Here is a 22,325-nt window from a genome sequence, read left to right on the forward strand (position 1 = left end):
GGTACTTTCAGAAGTACCTCTGACATCTCACTTTTTCAGCTATATTTACCATATTCTTATTTTCCTTTAGAATATCAATTTCCACTCTAATAGTGACCTCTGTGGTCCCATGACAATGGTGATCCCAATGGGTGGAAAAGGCAAATTACAGAATAAAAAAGAAACGTAAGTAAAACCAAAAATAGCTAAAAGCATAGAAAAAGTTAAGTTCAAAATAATATTAAACTGTCTATACAATTAAAACTATTTAAAAATATAATTTATACCGCACAATTTAAAGGCATTGATTACAAACTTTACAGCAAGAAAACAGAAATCAGTCAGTTTCCAAACATATTAAGTAATCAGTTTCCCAAGCCTGCTAGAATAGTGTTCATCTAACAATGAAAGGACACTAAGGAGAGAGCCAGCCAAGCTACACTAGGAAGAAAGTGCAAGGATAGGAGCAATGGCAGAGATGGCCCTCTCCCACGCTCCTACTAAACAGTCCTGTGAAGTTAGTGGATTGATAGAAGATCCTCTGACATCTCATTTTTTTTAAGCTGTATTTACCATATATACTAAACTATAAGTCAACCACATATATAAGTCAAGGACAGGTTTAAGAACCATAATTATGGCTTTTGATGTGACCCATGGATAAGTCGAAAGTAAAACTTAGGTTCATATAACAAAGGTTGTAAAGGACAAAGCAGAGGAAAACAATGCAAAAAGATTTACAAAGTTCCAGCAGGCATAACTGTTTGAGCACATACTAAAAACTGGATGGATGAGAGAGTAGGGAGTGTGTGTTAGTGATTGCAGGATAGATTACACTCTTACTTTGCGTCAGGAGATAGTTCCTTTTTAAATAAGATTTAAAGTACGACTCAGGCTTTTTTGGTCAGTTTTTTTGACTAAAATTTCTAAATTTATACATGAGTATATACAGTAAAATGTTCCTGTTTCTCTCTCCGACTCCCTTTATCATCAGCTTACTTCAATTGCTGCAAACTGAAACCAAAATGCAAAACTAGTTTGCACTCAAGTTAACTCTGCAGGGTGGAGAGGAAAGTAGGGGAAAGAATTCTCCCTTTCCCAGTGTGTTCAAACAAAAACAAACTGCTGCAGCCTCTCCTAGCTTGTCTGTTGTTCTTCATTTCTAACTTTCTGACATCTTAAATACAATCTGATGTTGCTCGGCCACACATTTTTCTGTTTTTATCTATGAATTGTTGGAAAGTATAGTTCAGATAATTAGGACCTGAGCCCTCTAGTCATACATACAGAGATAAGATGTCCATTGTTAATAATGGATGAAATTATTATTGTTATGCACATGCTGGAAAATTGAATAAAAGCGTTATCTGTGAATTATATTTTCAAAGCTTTTGTTTTAACAATCATTTTTAAAGGCTGTATTTTCATTAGAATAGTATGCTGAATGATTGGAAGAGTGGTGGGTGTCTGAATTCGAGGGGCATGATTTATTTTGAAGTAAAGATTTAGTAAAAGGGTCTGGAGCTTTTCTTATATGAGTAAATAATAATAATAATAATAATAATAATAATAAGAAGAAGAAGAAGAAGAAGAAGAAGAAGAAGAAGAAGAAGAAGTTTTATTTATATATATCCCCCCTCTCCCTGTATATGACTGAAGGGATGGATGCTTGAAACTGTGGGAATGTCTGTAAGAAATCATCGTCTCTTCCATTTCTGGAATTTGAACAAGACATAGGACACAATGTGTACAATATGTTTAAATGATTACAATGTACAGGGGTTTGGTTCTAGCCCCCCCCCCTCCCCATGGATACCAAAATCTGTGGATGCTCAATTCATAGACAATGGCATGGTGAAATGGTATCCCTTTCATAAAATAGCAAAATCAAGATTTTCTTTCTGAAATTTATAATGTTTCCATGCACTGGATGCTTAAATCTGTGGATAAAGAATCTGTAAATTTGAAGAGCTGACTGTATAGCGTTGACTATAAAGAGTGCTGTCATTTTAGGAAGGAAGGAAGGAAGGAAGGAAGGAAGGAAGGAAGGAAGGAAGCCGGCCAGCCAGCCAGCCAGCCTTATTTATTTGTTTTTGGTTTGGAAAGCAAGATACAAAAATAGCTTCTGAGATGTGGAAATGCTGAGAGGCAAGGGGAAATATCTGTCCTGCTCCAACACTTGAGAGAGCATGAAGCCAGTTCATGAAACAGAGGGCAAAGGGTAAGGAAAGGCCTTCATTTCCCCACCACACATGCTCAAAATGGTTGCCCAGGGAGCTTCTACAGTTTTCCATGACAAGGGGGAAACAGGTGCACAGCTTTACAGTTGTCGGGCAGATACTTTGAGGTGGCAGCTCCACCTCCTTCGCCTTATTTACAGAGCGACCATATGCTAGATCTAAAAGGAGCAACCATTCAAAAAATGATCCTGCTGCTGGAGGGGAGTTGAGAGAGCAGTGGCTGATGTGAACCGGAGCAATGTGGCAGCTGCCGTGCATAAAAGTGATGGGGATGAGGGGCTGCAGGGCTCAGCATGAAGTCCAGCGGGGGTGCTGCATCCGACCTGGAGGAGCTGGAGAGTGGCAGCAGCGAGAGCAGCTCCGGAAAATCCCTGCCTTCTACCGGTGCCCAAGGCAAACGCAAGCGCAAGAACCCTCGGCTGAGTGGCCTGAGCAAGCAGAGGCAAGCTGCCAATGCTCGGGAAAGGGATCGCACCCACAGTGTGAATATAGCTTTCACTGCTCTCCGCACGCTCATCCCAACTGAGCCTGCAGATCGTAAGCTCTCCAAGATAGAGACCCTGCGCCTGGCCTCAAGCTACATTTCACATCTGGCTAACATGCTGCTCTTACAGCAGCAGCAACAGCAGCAACAACAACAACAGAGTGGGAGCCTAGTAGAGGAACCTATGCTGGTGAGGCAGCCCTGTCTGCAATACCAGGCTCTCCTGCAGGGCGGCAGCACTACAGCAACACCAAGACCGATCTGCACCTTCTGTCTAAGCAACCAGAGGAAACTGGTAAGGCTGCCGTCTGGCATTCACTCACCCCATGGATAAGGCCTATTTTTAATGTGTCTTTAGGGAGGGACAGTCTTTTTACAGCAACATCACCCTACTCTTCAACCATTTTTTAAAAAAAGGATTTGATTTATCACAGATCTAGATTTGGCTGCTTTGCAAATGCAAGCTGCCCTTGAATTGGCCAAAGTGGGAAAATGGGTCACATGGGAACATCAGGGGTGGGGGATTCAGTCATTATATGTGTCGAATTTGAGGCCAAAGATAAGTTCACAGGCTATCCTTGTCTGATATTAAGAGGACTGTCATCGTCTTACAGCTTAAAGCATCTTGTTTCTACAAATTTACACATTTTATATTAAACAGCTGGATTTTGCTTCCTTTTGTAGGTGGGGAAAACGAATCTACATTTCTTCCTTGTTTCTTAGATTCTTATCAATATCATCTGCAATGTTCTTAGATTTCCAGCATTTTTGAGTACCATTTCTTTAGCTCATTTTCCCCTTTAGTTTGGGAGTTCTTTTACCTTGTCTCAAGAAATGTTTTTTTTTAAAAGAAGCAAGTTAGTTTCATTGTGTCTGGCCTATCTTAACAGGAGGAAAAGGTTAAAATATTTTATTTGCAAACTTAAATGTTTAAAGCACAAAGAGCTGCATTTTCTGGTTTTATGGAATTACAAGCATAATCCAACCAAAGCCAAAATCTGTGAAGTGAAACATGAGCCTCGTTTCATGGCTAGGCATTTTATTCAGCTGGTAAAATTTGGGAGAGATGGTCATTGGTAACTGTAGTGACGTGAGACATGAATGTATACTGTCTATGCATTGCTTTTGTGTAATAGGTGCCTTTATCCTGTTTGCAGCACAGAGAAAAGGAGAAACACTGGTCTCTTTAAAAGCTTTATGGACACTGATTCAGCTGAGAACCTTGCACAAATGCTGGACTGGTTATAGTACAGTTGTAGGTAATATTTTTGCACTCCATATAAAAATGTTTATGCTGAAATTGTACATATTGTGTGTATGTGTGTGTGCATGCACTAGAGGGGAAAAAAGGAGTGGGGGGACAAGATTAAAGTAACCCTGAGTTGTACTTTGTTTTCCATTGCAGCAGGCTTATTTGAGGGGCTTTTTTAAAAGATGAAACTGAACACGGTGGGGAAAGTTGCACCTGGTGTGGCTGCTATTTTTGTGCAAGAAATGCTAAAGCTAAGCAGCCAAGCCCCGACACTGATGCCTCCTAAACCTAAGTCACATGATGGAACTTGAGCTTTCAAATACCCAGTGTCTCTTCTTCGTCAAGGCTCTCATAATGCACCAGACTCTGAGCTTTGAACTGCAATTGGACAGATGGAGCAAAGTTGTGCTTGTCTCTTTCTTCTCCCCCCCCCCCCCAACAAATGTTTATTTGTCTCTCTAAGCAAATCCTTAACTTTCTACTGAAAGGAAACATTATTTGTTTAGAAATATTGAAGGAGATTCAGATGCCACAATACTACCCCAATTTTATTTAGCTGTATCTTATGTCAATGTTGATTTATTTTTTTAAAAAAAAATAAAAAATAAACATTTGGCTTCTTCATAAAGTCTCAAGATGATCCTAAGAGAGGGAGAGCACAGGGTTCAGTAAAATATTATAGCCTTATATGTATACAGGCATTTAACTTGTTGTTGTTGTTTAAAATGAAAAATGGCCAAAAAAAAAAAAAAAAAAAGAGGTTTAGGGCTGTGGGAACTCCAGATCTCCCTGGAAATATTAGGTTTGGATCAAGGAGGTGGGGGGGTGGGGCTTGTGATTTAAGTCACGTTAAGATAAATAGCACCTCTGGAATTCTTCCCCCCTCCCAACTCTTTCTCTCTGTGTGTTTCATTGGAATGGCAGCACAGAGAGAAAAGGCTAACTCCCCTTATTTTTGTATGCATATACACAAATGATGGACCTGATCTTCATTGTTGATATTTTGGAAGTTAAAACAAAGGATGCGAAATGCTTGTACAGTGGACTCTTCATATCCACTGGGGTTTGGTTCTACTTCCAGGACATGCCATGGATACAAAAATCTGTGGATGCTTAAGTTCCATTAAATATGGCATAGTAAAATGGTGTCCCATATATAAAATGGCAAAATCAAAGGCCCCTTTCACACTGGTGCATTTGCCCTGGATAGATCTGGGCAGATCTGGTAACCCCCATACCAAATCTGTCCAGAATGATGTTCTCACTACTTTTACCCCGATCTAACCTGCCCGATGCAGTTTACCTCTCTGATGTTCACACTTGCCTCCTTCTTGTTGTCAATCAGATTATTTGCATTTTCACTTCCGCTTTTGCAGTGGTGATGTGTCATGCAGCTATTTGCCAATGGCATGGGTGCTTCCCCCCCTCCTTTTTTAAAAAAAATTAACAGGAACATTTGCCTATTCTGTCATTTTGACAGATTATTTGAATGACCCAGGGTGGGAACCCCTCAGCTTCCTCTCTAGGCCCCCTGCTTCTACCCACCCCTCCTACCCACCCTTGTCAGCCTTACCGGCGGGGAGCCTAGGCAGAGCAGTCTTGGGCCCTCCTCTGCCACTGCCTTCTCTTCCTCCTCCCTCTGGCTGAGAGAGGTTTACTTTTTGGAATTAGCAGGTCATAGATTATTGAATTTCTGGATAATGAATTTATGGACACAGAAGGCTGAGAGTACACATTTAACAGGCCAGCCTAAATTGGCCCTTAAACAAGCTCTATATGAGATGTTCTCTGTCCATTCAAGATTTTTTTAAAATACAGTGAATTGTACGGATTTCCCAATCCAGGCTAATGTGATGCCATTATAGTGAATTTCAAATGATGAAAGCTAGGTCCTGGAGCTGCCTAGCATGAAATAATTCAGGTTAAATTTTGCATCATTATGTATGTAGATAGCCACATGAGAAACAAAGGATATAATGCTATCGAGCAGTGAAGCAAATATAACTAATTACCTTTTACCAGAATGCCATCCTCAGGGAACAGAACCTAGGTCTGCATGTTATATTTGCCACCGATACTGGAAGATGCTCAAAGACTAATTTCCCACTCTTTTCAGCTATTATTTCTATGCTAACTCCTTGTTTCTCAGGGGACTTACATAATGAGCTTTTGTGATCCTATAGACCAGTGCCATTGGCTTTATTATGGTCCCAGCTCCTGTGGTCGATTCTATAAGAGTACAATATTTATCCCAGAGATGCTAATTTCCACAGTGAATGTAACAGTTAGGGCCTAGAGAGATGAATATTTGTTAAAAAGAGTACCAAAGAGCTGAGAATGTGCTTTCAGATCACTTTTTAAATATGTGATAGAAACAAAGTATTAAAAGTGGCAGTGGTATAGCCACTTCATTGGATGCTCCGTTGTTGTTGCTTCCTCTCAGTCATTTCTCCTGAGATGGGAAGAGGTTGCAATAAACACCATAATAAGTAAAATAAATAAACAAAGTATGAGTCACTTCCATCTTGGGCAGCAACAGGAATAGGAAATGGTGTCATCAGTGAGGATGCGCAAAAGAAAAAGGAAGATGGCATTAGAGCAGAGGTGGGTGACTCACCTGTGCCCTCAGTCCTTCTTCTGCCACTTTCTCTTCTCTTGATGGCAACCAGCTGTAATGGTAGATTTTGAAGTACAGGTGGTTTTCATTATTGCCAGAATCACATGGAGAAGCTTGTTAACAGCCACACCTTTTGCTGAAAGAGACACATTTATTTTTCAGATAGCTTGGCTCTTTTCAAAAATATTGAAACTGAATTTGAATGTAGAACAAAACCTAACAATAGCCAAATTGCCTGCCATGTGTTACTTTTTGGAATACCAATGTTGTTATTTTAAAAATATTAATGGAACATCCAGATAGTTATTTATTGTATGATGAGTTCTACTCAGAGATACTGCTCTTGAGGGAATTTGGGGGCATTTTGTATTTTGTAAATGTATTTTTTTTAAAAAAAAAAACATTAAAAAGCAACACACTACAGTCAGTTATTGCCATCTTTGGACCTTCCACCTACAGATCTGAGCATCCGCAGAAGGCCCCGCCCCACCACACTCCATTTAGCCCAATGGCAATGCATGCATGGGGCTGCGCCAGTGCAGTCGCAGACATGTGTGAACTGCTATTGAGAACAACAGGACTTGAGGTCTCCCACTTTTTGTTATCTGTGGGGAATTCTGGAACAGAACTCTTGAGAATATGAAGGTCCAACAGTATTAACAAGCAATGTAACACATTATTCCTTTTGTACCATACAATCATAAAGGGCCATGATTCATCCTTAATGAGAAATGGGTCACATTTAAAAAGGAGCACTCTCTACTCTGATTGCTACTGGGGAAAGTACATCCTTGCCTACTACTATCAGATGCAGGGCAAAACATCATCAAAACATGGCAGAAACGTTGTGGAAGCATCAGGGATGTGATCATCTGTGGCACTTTTAATCTTTCATGGGAAAGCCATTTTCTGAATAACGGGATATCTCGTTATTCAGAAAATGGCTTTTCCTGGGTTCCCCGCGAATGATTCCATGACAGGAACATAGTGGGAAGCCTCAATTACACTTTAGTAACTCCACGGATGATCACATCCCTGGGGCTACCACAATGTTTCTGCCACGTTTGCATGATGTTTTGCCCATGTCTGATAAAGTCCTATGAGGTCTACAGGGGAGCCAGAGGTCTGGCAAATCACTATTCCTTCTTGAAAACAGGTCCTGATGTTTAGGGCTGGTGCTTCACCTTGCCTAAAAAAGTGCTAGAAAAAAACACTTTTTCTCATCACAGCTAGCAAATCAGTGTGATAAGGTCAATATAGTTATCAGACTTTAACAGATGGGTGAGATCCATTTCATGCTTCACTTGGTCATGAAGTGCACTGGTTGACCTGGGGCCACACACAGAGTAATCAACCTTACATGGTTGTTGTAAGAACAAAAACAGAGATGAGGTCCACTCACACCACCTTGAGTTCCTTGGGACAAAGATGACACAGAAAAAGAACAAGAAGACAAATAATATATTCCCTAAATCTAAGAGGAAGAAGCAGCAGTCAAAGGATTGTAGCAGAGCAGTTACACTTTGCTGTTGTGCTACAGTCACATGAACATCCAAAAGTGATCTTCACAGCACTGTGGGCATCTTTTAAATATCTGTCTGAGCGTCCATATCATTGTCTAGAGACAGAGCATGAACCCCAATTGATTTACTGCAGGTCGGGGATGTTTCAGTGCTTCCCTACCTTTTTTTTTTTTTTTTAAAGGTTATAATCCATCCCATGCATACAAAACTGTCAGATGATCAAATTGGCAAGATGATTAAAGAAAAAAAATGTTCCCTCTGACACACTAGTTACCACACTAGGTAGGGGGTATTGAAGTTTAAATACTCTTCTATATAGAATTGAACCTTTGATACACACTCTCAATCTGCATTATGAAAGGGATGGCAAAATAATATAGGATTTCTGATTGTCTTCTTTAGATCCTGAGAGCTTTCAAATACTTCACTGTTAGAAATGCTCCTAAATTTCAGTCCAACTATACATTAACAATTGGATATGCTATTGCTTCTCTCTCACAAATATCCATAGATTCTTTATTCACTGATTCAGCCATCCACACGTTGAAACTGTGTGTGTGTGTATTCCAATAAGCAAACCTTGGTTTCACCATTTTAAATTAAAAACACCCTTTTGCTATGTCATTGTATTTAATGGGATCTGAATATCCACAAATTTTGTTATCCATGGCAGGTCTTGGGACCAAAGACCAGCAGATACCAAGGACCCACTGTAGTTGCATCTGTAACACATTTCATTTGACAATGACACATGTTCATTTGACAATGGCTATAGAAAGCCACCATGCAGTATAAATTCGCACAGTGAGACAAGTAAAGCAGCCTGATGTCAGTTTCAAAGCAAACCCATCTTTGGCCATACACCTATCCCCAGAGATTTGTGCCACAGCTGTCAAATCAGCTCCACCAAATGGATGTTGAGAGAAATGTCGTCAAACTGAACAGTGCTCCTCAGCTTAGGACTGAAATTTGAGGAGGGCCATATAGTGACTCAGGCCAATTCTTGATCTAGTGTGCGAGCTTTCTAAATTTGTTCAGCAGTGAAATGTGGAGCAAGGGGGGTTCCCAAGGGTTCTCTAAATTTATCTGTGCTGCTAGGTTACCTCCAAGTTGTACTTGTACATAACCAGGGAATGGGGAGTGGGGTACTCTTGAACATCTTGTGACTACTTGTGGTGTTGGTATTCTATCTTATTCAGATGGAACCACATATGTAAAAAGCGTATCATTTTTTCAAATATAGGTAAAATAACAAAAATAAGGTACTGTAAACTATGTACTGTAGACACTTTGAAACTTATCAGCTAGAGTCCATATAACTTGCCTGTTTAAATGTATGTCTTTTTGTGTGTATGAGAAGGATACTGTGATAAAATTACTGTTGCAACTACTGTGATACAGCTTCAATACCTAGCCTCATGTTTCATATTTAAAATCAATTGGAGGAAATCAGTCAAGATTAACAATCCTGCAATTATGATTTCTCATCCTTCCTAAACTTTTAATTATCTTTATAAATATGACATGAGTGAATCTACCTTAAAGTAATATTTGTGGCATATATTTCAAAATTTAATTGGATCATTAACTCTCCTAGTTGTCTGATATAGTTGTCATAATGCTGTCATCCCATCATAGTCAAAGAGTAACTTAAAAGCAGGTAGACATAATGCTAAATAAAATTTTCTCCTCAGTAGAGTGACTTCTGCATTAATCATAAGTATCCATATTTCAGTGGTGATTCTCAAGAGTACATTAAATGCAGCTAATATTTATGGAATGACATGAAGCATTATGCTAAAATGTATTTAAAACATACTACTAAGCTTGTAGGTGTTGGTTGGTTGTTATGTGCCTTCAAGTTATTTCCACCTTATGGGGATGCTAAGGAGAACTTATCATAGGGTTTTCTTGGCAAGATTTGCTCAGAGGCAGTTTGCCTTTGCCTTCTTCTGAGGCTGAGAGAAAATGACTTGCCCAAGATAACCCAGTTAGTTTCCATGATTGACCAGAGATTCAAACTCTGGTCTTCAGAGTTACAGGCCAATGTTCAAAGCACTACACCATGCCTTGTCTGTCTAGATCCCATTTAAATGACTATGAAGCCCATTCCACTTCTCCTTCTGAACCCAAAGTCAGTGAGTCAGTCTTTGTGGCCAACCTCCCGTGCCTCCAGTCCCATTCTTGCCCCCATGACAGTTCTTGTTAAACAGGATGCTGAAATTTTGTCCATCATTACAAACTTACTCCCTGTAGAAAGAATGGCAATGCCCTGGTAATGATGAAAAAGTTACAGAAGGAACAATTCATCACCAATAAAAGGCACCACAGAGACAAGACAAAATCAGCCATGGCATGGATCACAGTCTTGTGTCCTGGTTTATAAAATCACCTTTCAGACATAAACTTGTCCCTCATTGGGTATTATGCTTCTGCAGTTTTCAAAATGCTACATACACTTGGAATAATTATTTTGCAGTTGTTCTGAACAGGATGGCTATGTTCTAAAGGAGATGCTGACCCTAAATACATTGCATTAAACAAGAAACGAATATTTGATAGATGCAGCTTTCCCCATCATGTTGCAGTGAATGAGGGGAAAAAACTGCACCTGCTGAACATGCTCTGCTACAGAGATCTTAAAGTAGGACTGGATAATTTCACAAATGACAATTTTGACAGCATTCTCACACAATACAGTGTAGCATGGTATACCTGAAATGATATCACAATTTTTATCAGCTTTATGTCTAAAAAGTACTTGAGGGAGGGGTATTGGGTTTTAAGAGGAGAAGCCAAAGCACTGCATCTTTGATCAGTTTTGAATAATTTGGGGCTATTTCCAGGGAGAAATCACTGAAAATCTACCTACGGGTTACATTTCCCCTACCCATCTCAAACCAACAGAAGGTCTTGACCCTTTTGGAAGACGATTGCTATGTGGCTGAAAACAAATTAAGGAGGCATGTCATTCTATGACTATGCTTAACCAGAAAATGTAGCAAATTCTCTTGTAACATGCTTGTGGTTCTGTTTCATATACATTATCCATTTGTGAACTGGAAAACAGGAAATTATTACTTAAATAGCCCCTCTTGAACAAATAGTTTGTTCCATTTGCAATTCTCCCCACTGGATCTTATAACTGATAAGGGCTGGAAAAAAAACTAAGAGCCAACAGCAAGCTGAGTATGGCACTAGTTCCTTTTTTGATTATCAAATGTGATCATTACTATATCTTACAGCGTATAATAAAGCAAGCCTTTAACCTTCAACAGGTTCTTCAAGTTAAGGTTCTACAATCATCATGGAGGTCTCCTTCTGGTCACACTCATGCCAGTATTACTCCAGGCACTCAGGTAGCCCTTGACTGGTTGATGCGACAGAGCTCAAGCAGTTTGTTCATCCTTCCAATGAATTGTTGCAAACATGCCAGCACATCTGCTTTTGGATCACAGAACTGCAAAACTTTTTTATCTTGTTGTTATTGTTGGGGTCAGGGTCAACTGTACCATTCAGCAAAGTCAGGAAGCCACCAGAGGCAGTACATTTTAATGGTTCTGGAAGGACAAAAATTACCGTATTTTTTACCAGCAGGCAGAGGGAGAGATGCATATGAAATCTTCTGCCTTGTGTTCTAAAATAACTTGGTTAGTTTTGGAGGCTTTGAGTACCAGGGTGGGTGAGTTCCATACATTGCTCTTTCTCAGATGACAAGCTGTCCTTGGCCAGCCTTGGTTAGAAGTTTGTTTTCCATGTTCTTTTGAACAATAACTGGGTGTGCACAATTACTTGTAGCAATTTAGGTACAATTGGGCTAAGTGCTAAACCCAGAGATTATGTATCTGCCTTAGTGTCTCTGAATTTTCAGTTTGTTACTGCACACACATATCTGCACATTGATTGTCATCCTATGTGTACACATTGGTCAGAGTCCTGTTGGGGCTTTCTGCTTGGGTAGTAGGACTACATATTTAATTGCTTGCATAAGGAGGTCTCTGAAATTTCCTTATGTAATCCCCCCCCCCCCCCCATGTTGCATACAAAGTCAACAGGACTTCCAGCATGTACTGTAGGTATAGCTGTGCCATATCCCCACTGGGCTGAATGCCTTAACTCCTTCCACAATATGGGAATATTATGCTTGTATAGCATTGTGCTGAGCCAGCTCTCTGTAGAATCTGGCCATTATCACACTATACAACATATATTAATTTTATCTTGTATGTATAAAAAGATAAGGGTGTAGATATGGGTGAGATTTTTATTTCACATTATTTTTCATCAGAGTTCAATCTTCAAGATTCTAAGAGAGAAGAAAACAAAACTGAAATATTTGTCCATGTTCCAGAGGTGGGTAAGAACTGCATTTCTTTTTAAAAAATCAATATTTACCAAAATTTACAAAACATAAATGTGTTTATGATGGTGGAGAGGGGGAACTTGCACATTTGCTCATTCTTGGTTCTGTGGCATCTGTTGCAAACTAGTTATCTCTCTAGTCATGGAATCTGCAGTCCCAAGATAGAACTACTCCATCTTAAAGCAAACATATCCACCATAATCTCTGTTGTAATGACTGAGAGCTTCTCAAAAGCATGCTCTCTTGATCAGAAAAAAGTATCCAGATGGAAATTGTGCTCTAAAATCTTTGAATTCACTCTGGAGCTATCACCATGCTTTTAAGCTGCCTTCTATAGAGCATTCCCCTGTGGAAAAAGTAACAGAAAAGCTCAGTTCTTTTTTATGTAAATGCACATTGGGAAGAATATTGTAGATTGAGTGTCCCACTTTACAAACTCGTTTTAACAGATTTTGGTGTTCTCATTGTATGTTGCTTTTGAATATTGTTATTCTAAAGCAGACCAGGGCTGGTTAAAAACAACGTTTAGGAATAAAGTCAGGGCATGACTAATAATAAAAGAGCAAAAAATGCAGTGGTATGGATCCAGGATATATCTTTGCTGACCAAAAGGATTGCCTGAAGGAAGGGGCACCCATCAATTTTTTTATGCCCTGCACCCTCATGCATTGCATCTCACCTATTCAGCAGAGCACCTCAAACCTTGTCTGGATGCAACTTTCTTCAGTAACTGGATCCATTTTTTCTTAGTAAAGTGTATTCATCGGGAAAGGTAGATTCTGGCTCCATCCCAACAAAGAACTACTGCTGACAGGACACATACAATGTATTGGGTCCAGGATATGTGTTTGTATGCATCCCTCCCTCCAGTAACCTAAGCCTAAGTCTAGATCCAACCCATTGCATTTTATCAAAATATTTTAAAATTACTTCCTGATTATTTTTTATGTCAAATAATGCCTATGTGTACTCCAGTAAAAAACAAAACAAAAACAAAACCCATATGTCTTTTATTATAATTTGAATTAATGTCTTTTGGGCTGAAAAGTAATAATCTTAACTGTGTAAAAGAGTCTAATTTGTTTACAAAAAACTGTGATTTCCCCTAAAATAGAGTGTATTTTTGTAAAACAGATTAACATTAAAGCAATTGTTACATTATGTTTTGTCCAGAATATTCATTTCACTGTTGAAGGTTCTCCCTTACAATCACACACAAGCAGTGAGCTATGGAGGCTTATGTCCCCAATTACAAGATGGTGGGAGATGTCACATACAATTACACTCCTTGTTTCAACAGTGTTACCACCACCAGCAGCACCATCTGTTAGGAGAAGGATGGGATTTGAATCACACAACAATCCTTTTCTTGCTTTTAGTTTTGTGCAAATGTATACAGGTGTGTTAAAACTTACTGGAATCCATCTTCCACTTGTCAGCACGCATATATAGGTTTCAGGGCTAGCCATCATTGGACAGAATAAGGAGCGCCAGGACAGTGAACTGGGCTCCCCTCACCTTGGGAGAAGAACCCTTTGCTCTTTTTATTTGGCTTGCTCTTCAGAGCCAGTGAGGTCTGGGTGCCTGGTTCTAAGCATTCAGAATCAGGCATTGTTTGAGGATTGCCCTTCACTGATAGTCAGTCTTCTAAGACACCATACTCAAAATAGCTGGGTCTGAGGAAGGAGTCCTCACACTTATGTACACTTACGTTCTTTCCACCCTAAGACTAACTGTGTAGTAGCTGGAGTCTCTCAGATCAATGGGATGGTGAATCCACATTTAATCCAAGCTTTCGAAACATTATATAAGGCACCAAAACCTATCCTGCTAATGCGTTTGGTACCTGGGAAGCACCTTTTTAACCCTACTAAACCTGGTCTGGTTTCACTGTCCCACTAACAGCAAAGTCTGAGTTGCCACTGCTTCAAGAAGACTCCAACTGAGAGGAGAAGGAAGAAGGATCTCAAAGAAAAGACAGTGCTCTCCATAATCTTCAGAATATTCTGTTTGACTGACCTTTCTTTTCCTACTCTAACTCTGTTGCTGTCTTTCACCCAAATTAGCATAATAAAGTATTATTATATTATAGTGGGCCTTTGGTATAATTTGTTCAAGCCATGGATGGTTGAATCCATGGATGCAGAATCCATGGATACTGACGTCCAACTATACAACAGTTGACAATCAAACTGTTGGGGGGAAATCCCAACAAAAGACTGACTAACATCAGGCATTTTCTGGCTCTTCCCTCTTTTTCTGAACTGCTACTAAGAATTACTACTGTGTAATTCCAAGGCCTTCAGTGAAGATCAAGCAATTTTTAGCAATGGAACATTTGAGTTATTTCATCACCCACCAAATTCATAACAAGTCCTTAGGGCAAATCATCCCCTAGAGGATAAATTGATCCTTTAATTGCTAATGTACTGTAAATGCAAAGATGCTGCACAGCTCTTGTTTGTAAATAACTTGTGTCACACTAAATGTTGCAGCAATAAGAGTTGCTCTTTTTAAACATATGAAAGAAAATTATATTATATTAATTACTGAAATCCAATGAGAACATTGGTAGAGCACATCTCCTAAAATATCCCTACACCATCGTCTAGGAGGTGACTGCAGTTTCCTCTTCCAATCTGTATAACAGAAGCCAAGGAGTACTGATGGACATAGCTCCAGCCCCCAGTGACTGACCAATGGATGGGATCTGTTCAGATTTATTCAGGCTGCTCTCGGGTACTGGAAATAGGAGCGGCCGCCCATCTCACCAGGCAGGCCGCTTTGCCGCCTGGAGCCGCGGCAGCAATTCTTGCCCCAGCATGACTTGGTCACACGGGGCGGAAGGGGTGGTCCTTAGGGTTGCAACCTCCAGTCCTAGATGGGGTCACGCTCTCCACAAAGGACTGTGTTTGCAGTCTGGGGGTGCTCCTAGACTCATCGCTTCACATGAGAAATCAGGTGAGTGCGACGATCAGGAGTGCCTGTTATCAGCTTCGGCTGATACACCAGCTGCGCCCTTTCATGGAAGTAAAGGACCTAGAAACTGTTGTACATTCACTGGTAACTTCACGACTTGATTTCTGTAATGCACTACATGGGGCTACCCTTGTGCCTAGTCCAGAAACTTCAACTAGTGCAAAATATGGCAGCCAGGCTGGTTACCGGAAAAACTAGGAGTGACCGAATAACACCCATCTTAAAATCTCTTCACTGGCTGCCTATTAGTTTCCGGGCACAGTACAAGGTGTTGGTTATAACCTTTAAAGCCCTACATGGCCTGGGTCCAACCTATTTGAGGGATCGCCTGCTTCCATATAATCTGCCCTGCACCCTCAAGTCCTCTGGGAGGAATCTATTGCCGCCTTTAAAAACCAGACTAACTGCTACCTCCCAGAGGGCCTTCTCTGCAATTGCTCCCAAACTATGGAATGGTCTGCCAGACGAGATCCGTCAAATTGCCAGCTTAGACAGCTTTTAAAAGCTGTCAAGACAGATCTCTTCCGGCAGGCCTTTCCTGAATAAAAGTGCCCGGCCACAGAATGACTGCCCCCCACATCATGTATCAGCCCACCGCTCTGTCCTCGTATTTTTTATTTTTTGTGTGTGTGTTTTTAATAGATATTTTAATTGTACGTGTTTAATCCTGTTTTAAGGGGAGGAATTTGGGACATAATTTTGTAAATGTGGATTTTAATATGTTGTGAGCCGCTTTGATTGTCTTGTAACAGAAAAGCAGGATATAAATAAAAGTTTTATTTATTATTTATTATCCTTCTGCCTCGCGCCACTCTAGGGGGGCAGAGGACCACTCTATGGCGGTGACTCCAATCCTCCAGGGTGGCTCATTGGCTGGGCTGCCCTGGAGGAGGAGGCTGCCAGTTGGTGTTCCTTAGCCCCTAGGTCATCCCAACCCTGCCATCACGTGATGGGCCGGGTCCAGGGCCTATATAAAGGCCATGCGGTCTGGCCCCAGCACCATTGGATACTCGGCTCTCCCACCCTCCCTCCCTAGGGTTTGTGATTCAAGTCACAACTTTGGGGGTGGCAGCATAAGTTATTGATCTGGTTGGTGTGGTACCAGGGCTACGTAGCACTGGTTTGGGAGTCATTCGGGACCTGGGGGCGATCAGGGCATGCATTGTGGCCATTGCGGGGGCCACAACACAGGTGCGTCTCCCAGTGACTAGGGGCTTAGAGAACAAGCGAGTGGCTGGTTCCATGGCTGCCAGTTGGTGTTCCTTAGCCCCTAGGTCATCCCAACGCCTGGAGGTCACCAGGCAAGCTGCTTATCCAACAACCAGGGGGTTGTTCGATATTTCAGATCCTGACCTTATGCTTTTGGCCAACCCTACCAATTGTTTGCTGTTGCTAATAAAGTTGTGGCCTTTCTTCCAGCTCTGCCTTCATGTGGTTATTAGTGGCAGCCTCCCAGCAAACAGTTTCTGCCTCCAGTAGTCACCACAGCCAGTTGGTAGCTCAAGGGACAAAACTGTACCTAAAAGCTCCGTGGCTGCTGTAGTACACCTAGGCTGAGGTGTGTTGTGCAACAAGAAACAAAATACCTTCTTCCTCAACATCCTCCAAAATGCATACTCTGGCATAATTGAAAATTATGCTGATGTGTGCTGCTCAGAGGTTTCTGATCAATAAATGATAATAATGCCTGCTTTATTTATCATATTAATCAAGCACACCAGGAGCCTCCATGAATGTGAGGATTCAAGAACCATTGAGGTTCTTTTTGTTCAGGGAAGATCTGCTGTCACATCAGATCTAGCCAAAGAACCACATTTTCCTGGGGCAATTGGCACGATACATACCCTGTGATGCCAGGATGTTTATGTCTTGATTAGATCTTTGGAACAGGGAGCAATCCTGAGTAAGCTGCCCCACATCATCATCTCTTTTGCCCCTTTTATCTGTTCTGCACTGTTCTGTTTATTTGTTGTACAAATGTTCTACACCATATTTGGGATTGGATCAAGCTCCGAAGTGTAATAATCTGGACATATTTCCACTATAAGTCCTGCTGAAATCAGAAAGCCTTTGAGATATTTTGGGAAATTATTTATAACAGGTTTATAACAGGTTTCTTCCATGTTAATTTATCCAAATTGTTTACAAAAGTGGACTCTGGTTTCTAGGCACATATAAGAACATCTCTTCACTAGTTGAGAGAAATTCTTCTCCTTTACAGAAATGTGTGAATAACATTTACAAAGTTCTTTGGGTCTCAATAAAATAGCTTGATCCAATCCCAAATATGGTGTAGAACATTTGGAAAGTAAACAGATGGATTCCAAAATTTCTCCTGAATAAACATGTTCAACTCTTCTCACATAAAAGTCTGTCTACACACACACACACACCAGAAAAAATGCCCCCCAAAGCACACATACACACACACATTTCACCAAACTATTTTTTTATTGAAGCAAGGGATCTGCAAATAGGAAGTGGAATTTCTGGGCCCTATTGAATTAGTGGAATTGCATTTATTGCCCCAGCAAGACCCAACCCCACAGCCATCCTTTATTGAAAATTATGCAGTAGTTATTGAACTGGTTTACCCCCAACAGCCGTGATGCCAAAAGAAGAACTTTGCATGAGGAAAAGGCCAGCCACTTGTCAGGTTTAGATGGGATCAGGCAGCTGTGCCTCTACCTGAAAGACAGCTTTGAAGCTGAGCCTTCTCAGAAAGAAACAATGGCCTGTTCCAGACTGCCAAAATAAAGCTGCTTCAGGTCTCTTTGGAGGTATGCTGTTTAAATGATGCATGCATCCTAAGAATCTGGAAGCTGCACCAAAGCTGCACTCCAGTGCTTAGGAATGTAGTGTGGCTTTGGCGCGACCTCCGGACTCTTAGGACCCATGCATCATTTAAATAGCATACCTCCAAAGAGACCCAAAGCAGCTTTATTTTGGCAGTCTGTAATAGGCCAATATGTCCAGAATGAGAAGCAGCAAATCTGGATGGGCTGTTAGCCAATCAAAGAACTATAATGACTTGGGTAAACAGAAAACATGACACATGTCCCAATGGGATGAGATATATCATTGTCACCCAAAGGCCAATGATATGAGTGTTTGTGTGTGTAGCAGATGATTCCCAAATCTTTTCTTCATTTGAATACATTAAGGCAAATGCAGAACTGACCTCAATGCCAAGAAAATAAAATGGTTAACCTCCTTCCAACTCCCCCAAATACAATTGTCTCCAATCTGATTGCCATTCAGAAATGCCTGTCACGCCAGCTGTCTGAACAGATGGGGGTTGTAGTCTGAGTCATCTGGATGGCCCTAGATTGGAGAAGCTGCTCAAAGGGCTATGCATGACTTGGATGCTGCCTTTCAGTTGTCTAGGCCCAAGAAGAAATCAGAATTACACATTTTATTCATTGTGTACCTTGCAATCATGTCAAGAATGATTTTATTTTTTAAATCCTATGCATGCATTAGGAGTGATTTCCATTGAGGCTGCAGCAAGGGAAAGGGAAAAGAGAGACTTTGTCATTTGCTTTCCAGCCATGATCTTCTTACACATTGTGATAAGGAAAGCTAAGCAAAGACTTCTATTGGCCACTCAAAGTGAATGTCAGGGCATATGTTACTTCTATAAAACATGTAAGTAGAGAGAAAAGTTGGGTGGGGGGGTTATGTTGTTTAGTTGGCAGGTATATTTTAATAACACCTCTCAGTTGGCCTTAATATGACAACATCTGTTTCTGAATTCTAGCGGATCTCAACAGAATATGTTATCAGTCTGTGGTTACAATCCAACACCCCCTACATGAACACTACGCAGGCCTCTTGTAGAATAGCAACACTGTGCAGCACATGTCAATAACTAGGTGCCATTTCTCAATGTGAAATGCACAATATACAATATGCAACTGAAATTCACATGGCACTAACACAATACACAATTACAATGTGCAACTGAAATACTCAGTATGCAATGTACACACAAGATGCAGTGGAACACATTTTCTGTACAACTCTGCTTCCACTGCTATCAGTAGAATATGTCCATTGTGCAATGGTGACCTTTTGGCCCCGCATACATTGTGTGACTTGTATAAGTGTATTGTTCCTAAACAGCAGCCAGCATAGAATAGTTGTTTGAGTGTTGGACGAAGATTCTGGAGACTAGGGTTCGAATCCCTGCTTAGCTATGGAAGCCCACTGGGTGACCTTGTGTAAGTCATATACTTTCTTAGCCTTAGAGGAAGGCAAAGGCAAAACCTCTTCTGAACAAATCTTGCAAAGAAAACCCCATGATAGGTTTGCCTTATGGTCACCATAAGTCAGAAACGATTGAAGGAACACAGCAACAATGTCCCTGGATGCCAGCCTGTATATTGCTCGGAAGCATAAGGTGATGGCTCTCTGATTCCCCCCTCTGCTTTCCACCAACTATGGTTGTTTGGCAGGACTACTGCAGAAAAACTAAGAGATCTGGGAATGGGGAATGGTGAGCTTTAGCAGAATTCTGCCTGTGGAACATTTATGCTATGTTGGGCAGTGTAGGGTCCTCACCTGTATGTGTGATTTTTTTGGCAGGCTGCTCAGCAAAAAGGCTCAGAAGACGTTCCATCCCAGCAATCTATGCTGTTTTATTAAAATTGCTTTAGGAGGTTCCAGATCTATTACATGTGAAAAAAGCAAGCATGGAGGGCTTCCAGCTACAAATGAACTGCACAATAAACTGAGCCACATGCATGCTTGAGGTGTGGTACAGAGATAAAACATGAGTCCTTACACAGGGAACAGACTGGGGATCCATCAAGAACTAGGCGTGAATATGCCCAGCCAAAAATGATCTGCAAGCCCTCAAAATGTTGTATGAATACTAAGTATGATGGGAATGGGAGACCACCAATGAACGTCAGGTGCTATGAATTATATTTCAGAAGTAACTAGCAAAGCCGCCTCTGGGTATTCCTTGCATATGAAAACTCTATGAAATTCATGGGGTTGCCCTAAATTGACAGTCAGTTTGAAGATGCATGCATGTACACACATACACATAATGGGATTACAGGGGCCGTACTCCAGCATATTTTCATGCCTTACCTGGAGAACTGCCCTTCTAAGATGAGAGGCAGGATGATAGACTGCAGTGAGTCTATACTGTAGGAAGAGCTCAAGGCCCCAGTGATCAGCCATTCTTTGAAAGCACAGAAGACCTATACTCAGCCTCCAGAGAGTATCCACTAACTCAAGAGTGGGGATCAAGGGCTGACTCAAAGACTGAGCTTCCCCCAAACTGTAGGGACAGCAGGTTTCAGAAGATACAGAACATCAGGCCTTGGCCAACAACAGAAGACATCTCATGCAGCAGGTATGTAAGGGAATCTTCCTATGGTATATATAAGCATATTCTGGCCTGTTACAGACTGCCAAAATAAAGCTGCTTCGGGTCTCTTTGGAGGTATGCTATTTAAATGATGCATGGGTCCTAAGAGTCCGGAGGTTGCGCCAAAGCCACACTCCATTCCTAAGCACTGGAGTGCAGCTTTGGTGCAACTTCCGGATCTTTAGGATGCATGCATCATTTAAACAGCATCCCTCCAAAGAGACCCGAAGCAGCTTTATTTTGGCAGTCTGTAACATGCCTCTGTTTCAGCAACCCCTGCTGCAAAGCATGCCTCTCTTGCTAGTCCTGCGTCTAGCTACCAGCATTCCTTGGATTTCTGTTATGCAGATGTCCTACCAACCTATGTCGCACACCATTTTGCCCTTCTCTTCTGGCTACCCCTTTCTCTACCTAATGATCCAGAACAGGGGTAGGCAACCTGCGACCCGCGGGCCGGATGCTGCCCGGCGAGGCCTTGGGACCGGCCCCAGCCCAGTCCTGCCGCCGATTGCCGCCGGGGCCTTTGGGGGGCAATTGTCTATAGAAACCTCAGAAACATGCATTTATATTAACATTTTTTAAAAAAAAATCAGCAAATTTTTTTGTGTGTCTTCCATTTTTTTTTAAAAAAAGTGTCTTCCATTTGAAAATTTTGTCCTACATTTGTCCTGGTTTATTTATATATTTATTTATTTATTAAATTATTTAATTATTTATTTTTTGGCTTCGGCCCCCCAGTTGTCTGAGGGACAGCAACCTGGCCCCCGGCTCAAAAAGGTTGCCTACCCCTAATCCAGAAGGACTCTTCTCTATTATCTGCCCTAAGCTTACATTCTGACTATTGTCTTTGTGTCATCCATTGAGCTTCTGCTCTGTCCATGTACTAACCCAAGCCTTACTCTGACTTTAGTTATCAAAACTCCCTTCGAATTTTCTATGTGCCAGGAACACTTGTTAGCTTTGTTGGACACATACAGGCATAAATCAAGACAGATATTGCACCACAGGAGACCCCTGGCCTGATTTGATTTGGGCAGAGGACTCCATCCAATGAGGAGAGTTATGCATTCTGAATCTTCTCTTCAATGTGAAAGTGCTGTATAAGTAATTGCTTGTCCCTCCACTTCTCACTGCTAGTTCTTGCATTTATTTTCCTGAATCACTTTTACTATCACCATTTTTAAAAATTACTTTGTTCAAATTGCCTCTCAAGTTGTGGAACCTGGGGCTTCACCAAAAAAACTCGTCAGCCTTTTGATTTCCCTAGAACACACAGTTTTGGCATTTCAGGTCTCTCTTTGGCTATATATTCTGCATATATTTGATGTGCCATTTGATACAGAATGCTCCTTCAAGCCTATTTCATATTTTGAAATACATTATGGGACTCTGGTTACTTGTAACAACCTTTGAGATATGTAATTAGTGGACTTAGAAGTCCTAGTTGTAGCACTGGAAGCAATGTTGTTGTTGTTTTCTCTCTCACACAGAGCTACATACAGTGG

At 41.1% G+C, this 22,325-nt stretch overlaps 1 protein-coding gene and 1 long non-coding RNA gene across 6 annotated transcripts in view; one reads left to right on the top strand and one right to left on the bottom strand.

Moving 5' to 3' along the window:
• The window catches only part of LOC149313893 (uncharacterized), an 88,063-nt gene that overhangs the window by 60,624 nt on the left and 5,114 nt on the right, over positions 1–22,325 (bottom strand). Inside the window, exon 2 of the long non-coding RNA XR_016280877.1 lies at positions 6,573–6,708. This is a non-coding gene — a long non-coding RNA (uncharacterized LOC149313893). The remainder of the gene's footprint in view (positions 1–6,572; positions 6,709–22,325) is intronic.
• On the top strand, positions 2,397–12,112 carry LOC149313894 (transcription factor 15-like). 5 transcript variants are annotated; one of them, XM_089520096.1, is made up of 3 exons: positions 2,397–2,998; positions 3,840–3,962; positions 4,109–4,225. In XM_089520096.1, exons 1-2 carry the CDS (start codon positions 2,513–2,515, stop codon positions 3,891–3,893), a joined length of 540 nt encoding a protein of 179 aa, XP_089376222.1. In that variant the 5' UTR covers positions 2,397–2,512; the 3' UTR covers positions 3,894–3,962; positions 4,109–4,225. The 5 variants fall into 5 exon arrangements, with proteins under 5 accessions (XP_089376222.1, XP_089376223.1, XP_089376220.1 ...); XM_089520097.1 differs by having other exon boundaries at positions 3,840–3,958; XM_089520094.1 differs by lacking the exon at positions 4,109–4,225 and adding an exon at positions 11,374–12,112 and having other exon boundaries at positions 2,398–2,998.

Source organism: Sceloporus occidentalis, unplaced genomic scaffold, assembly GCF_023333645.1.
Source record: "Sceloporus occidentalis isolate IW3139 unplaced genomic scaffold, rSceOcc1.0.p SCAF_4, whole genome shotgun sequence".
Classification (NCBI taxonomy): domain Eukaryota; kingdom Metazoa; phylum Chordata; class Lepidosauria; order Squamata; family Phrynosomatidae; genus Sceloporus; species Sceloporus occidentalis.

Excerpts from the sequence above, each read along its gene's own strand:
- LOC149313894 (XM_089520096.1), top strand. The coding sequence starts at position 2,513 with ATGAAGTCCAGCGGGGGTGCTGCATCCGACCTGGAGGAGCTGGAGAGT. Across the intron at positions 2,999-3,839 it reads TAAGCAACCAGAGGAAACTG|GTGCCTTTATCCTGTTTGCA; the intron begins GTAAGGCTGCCG and ends TTTGTGTAATAG.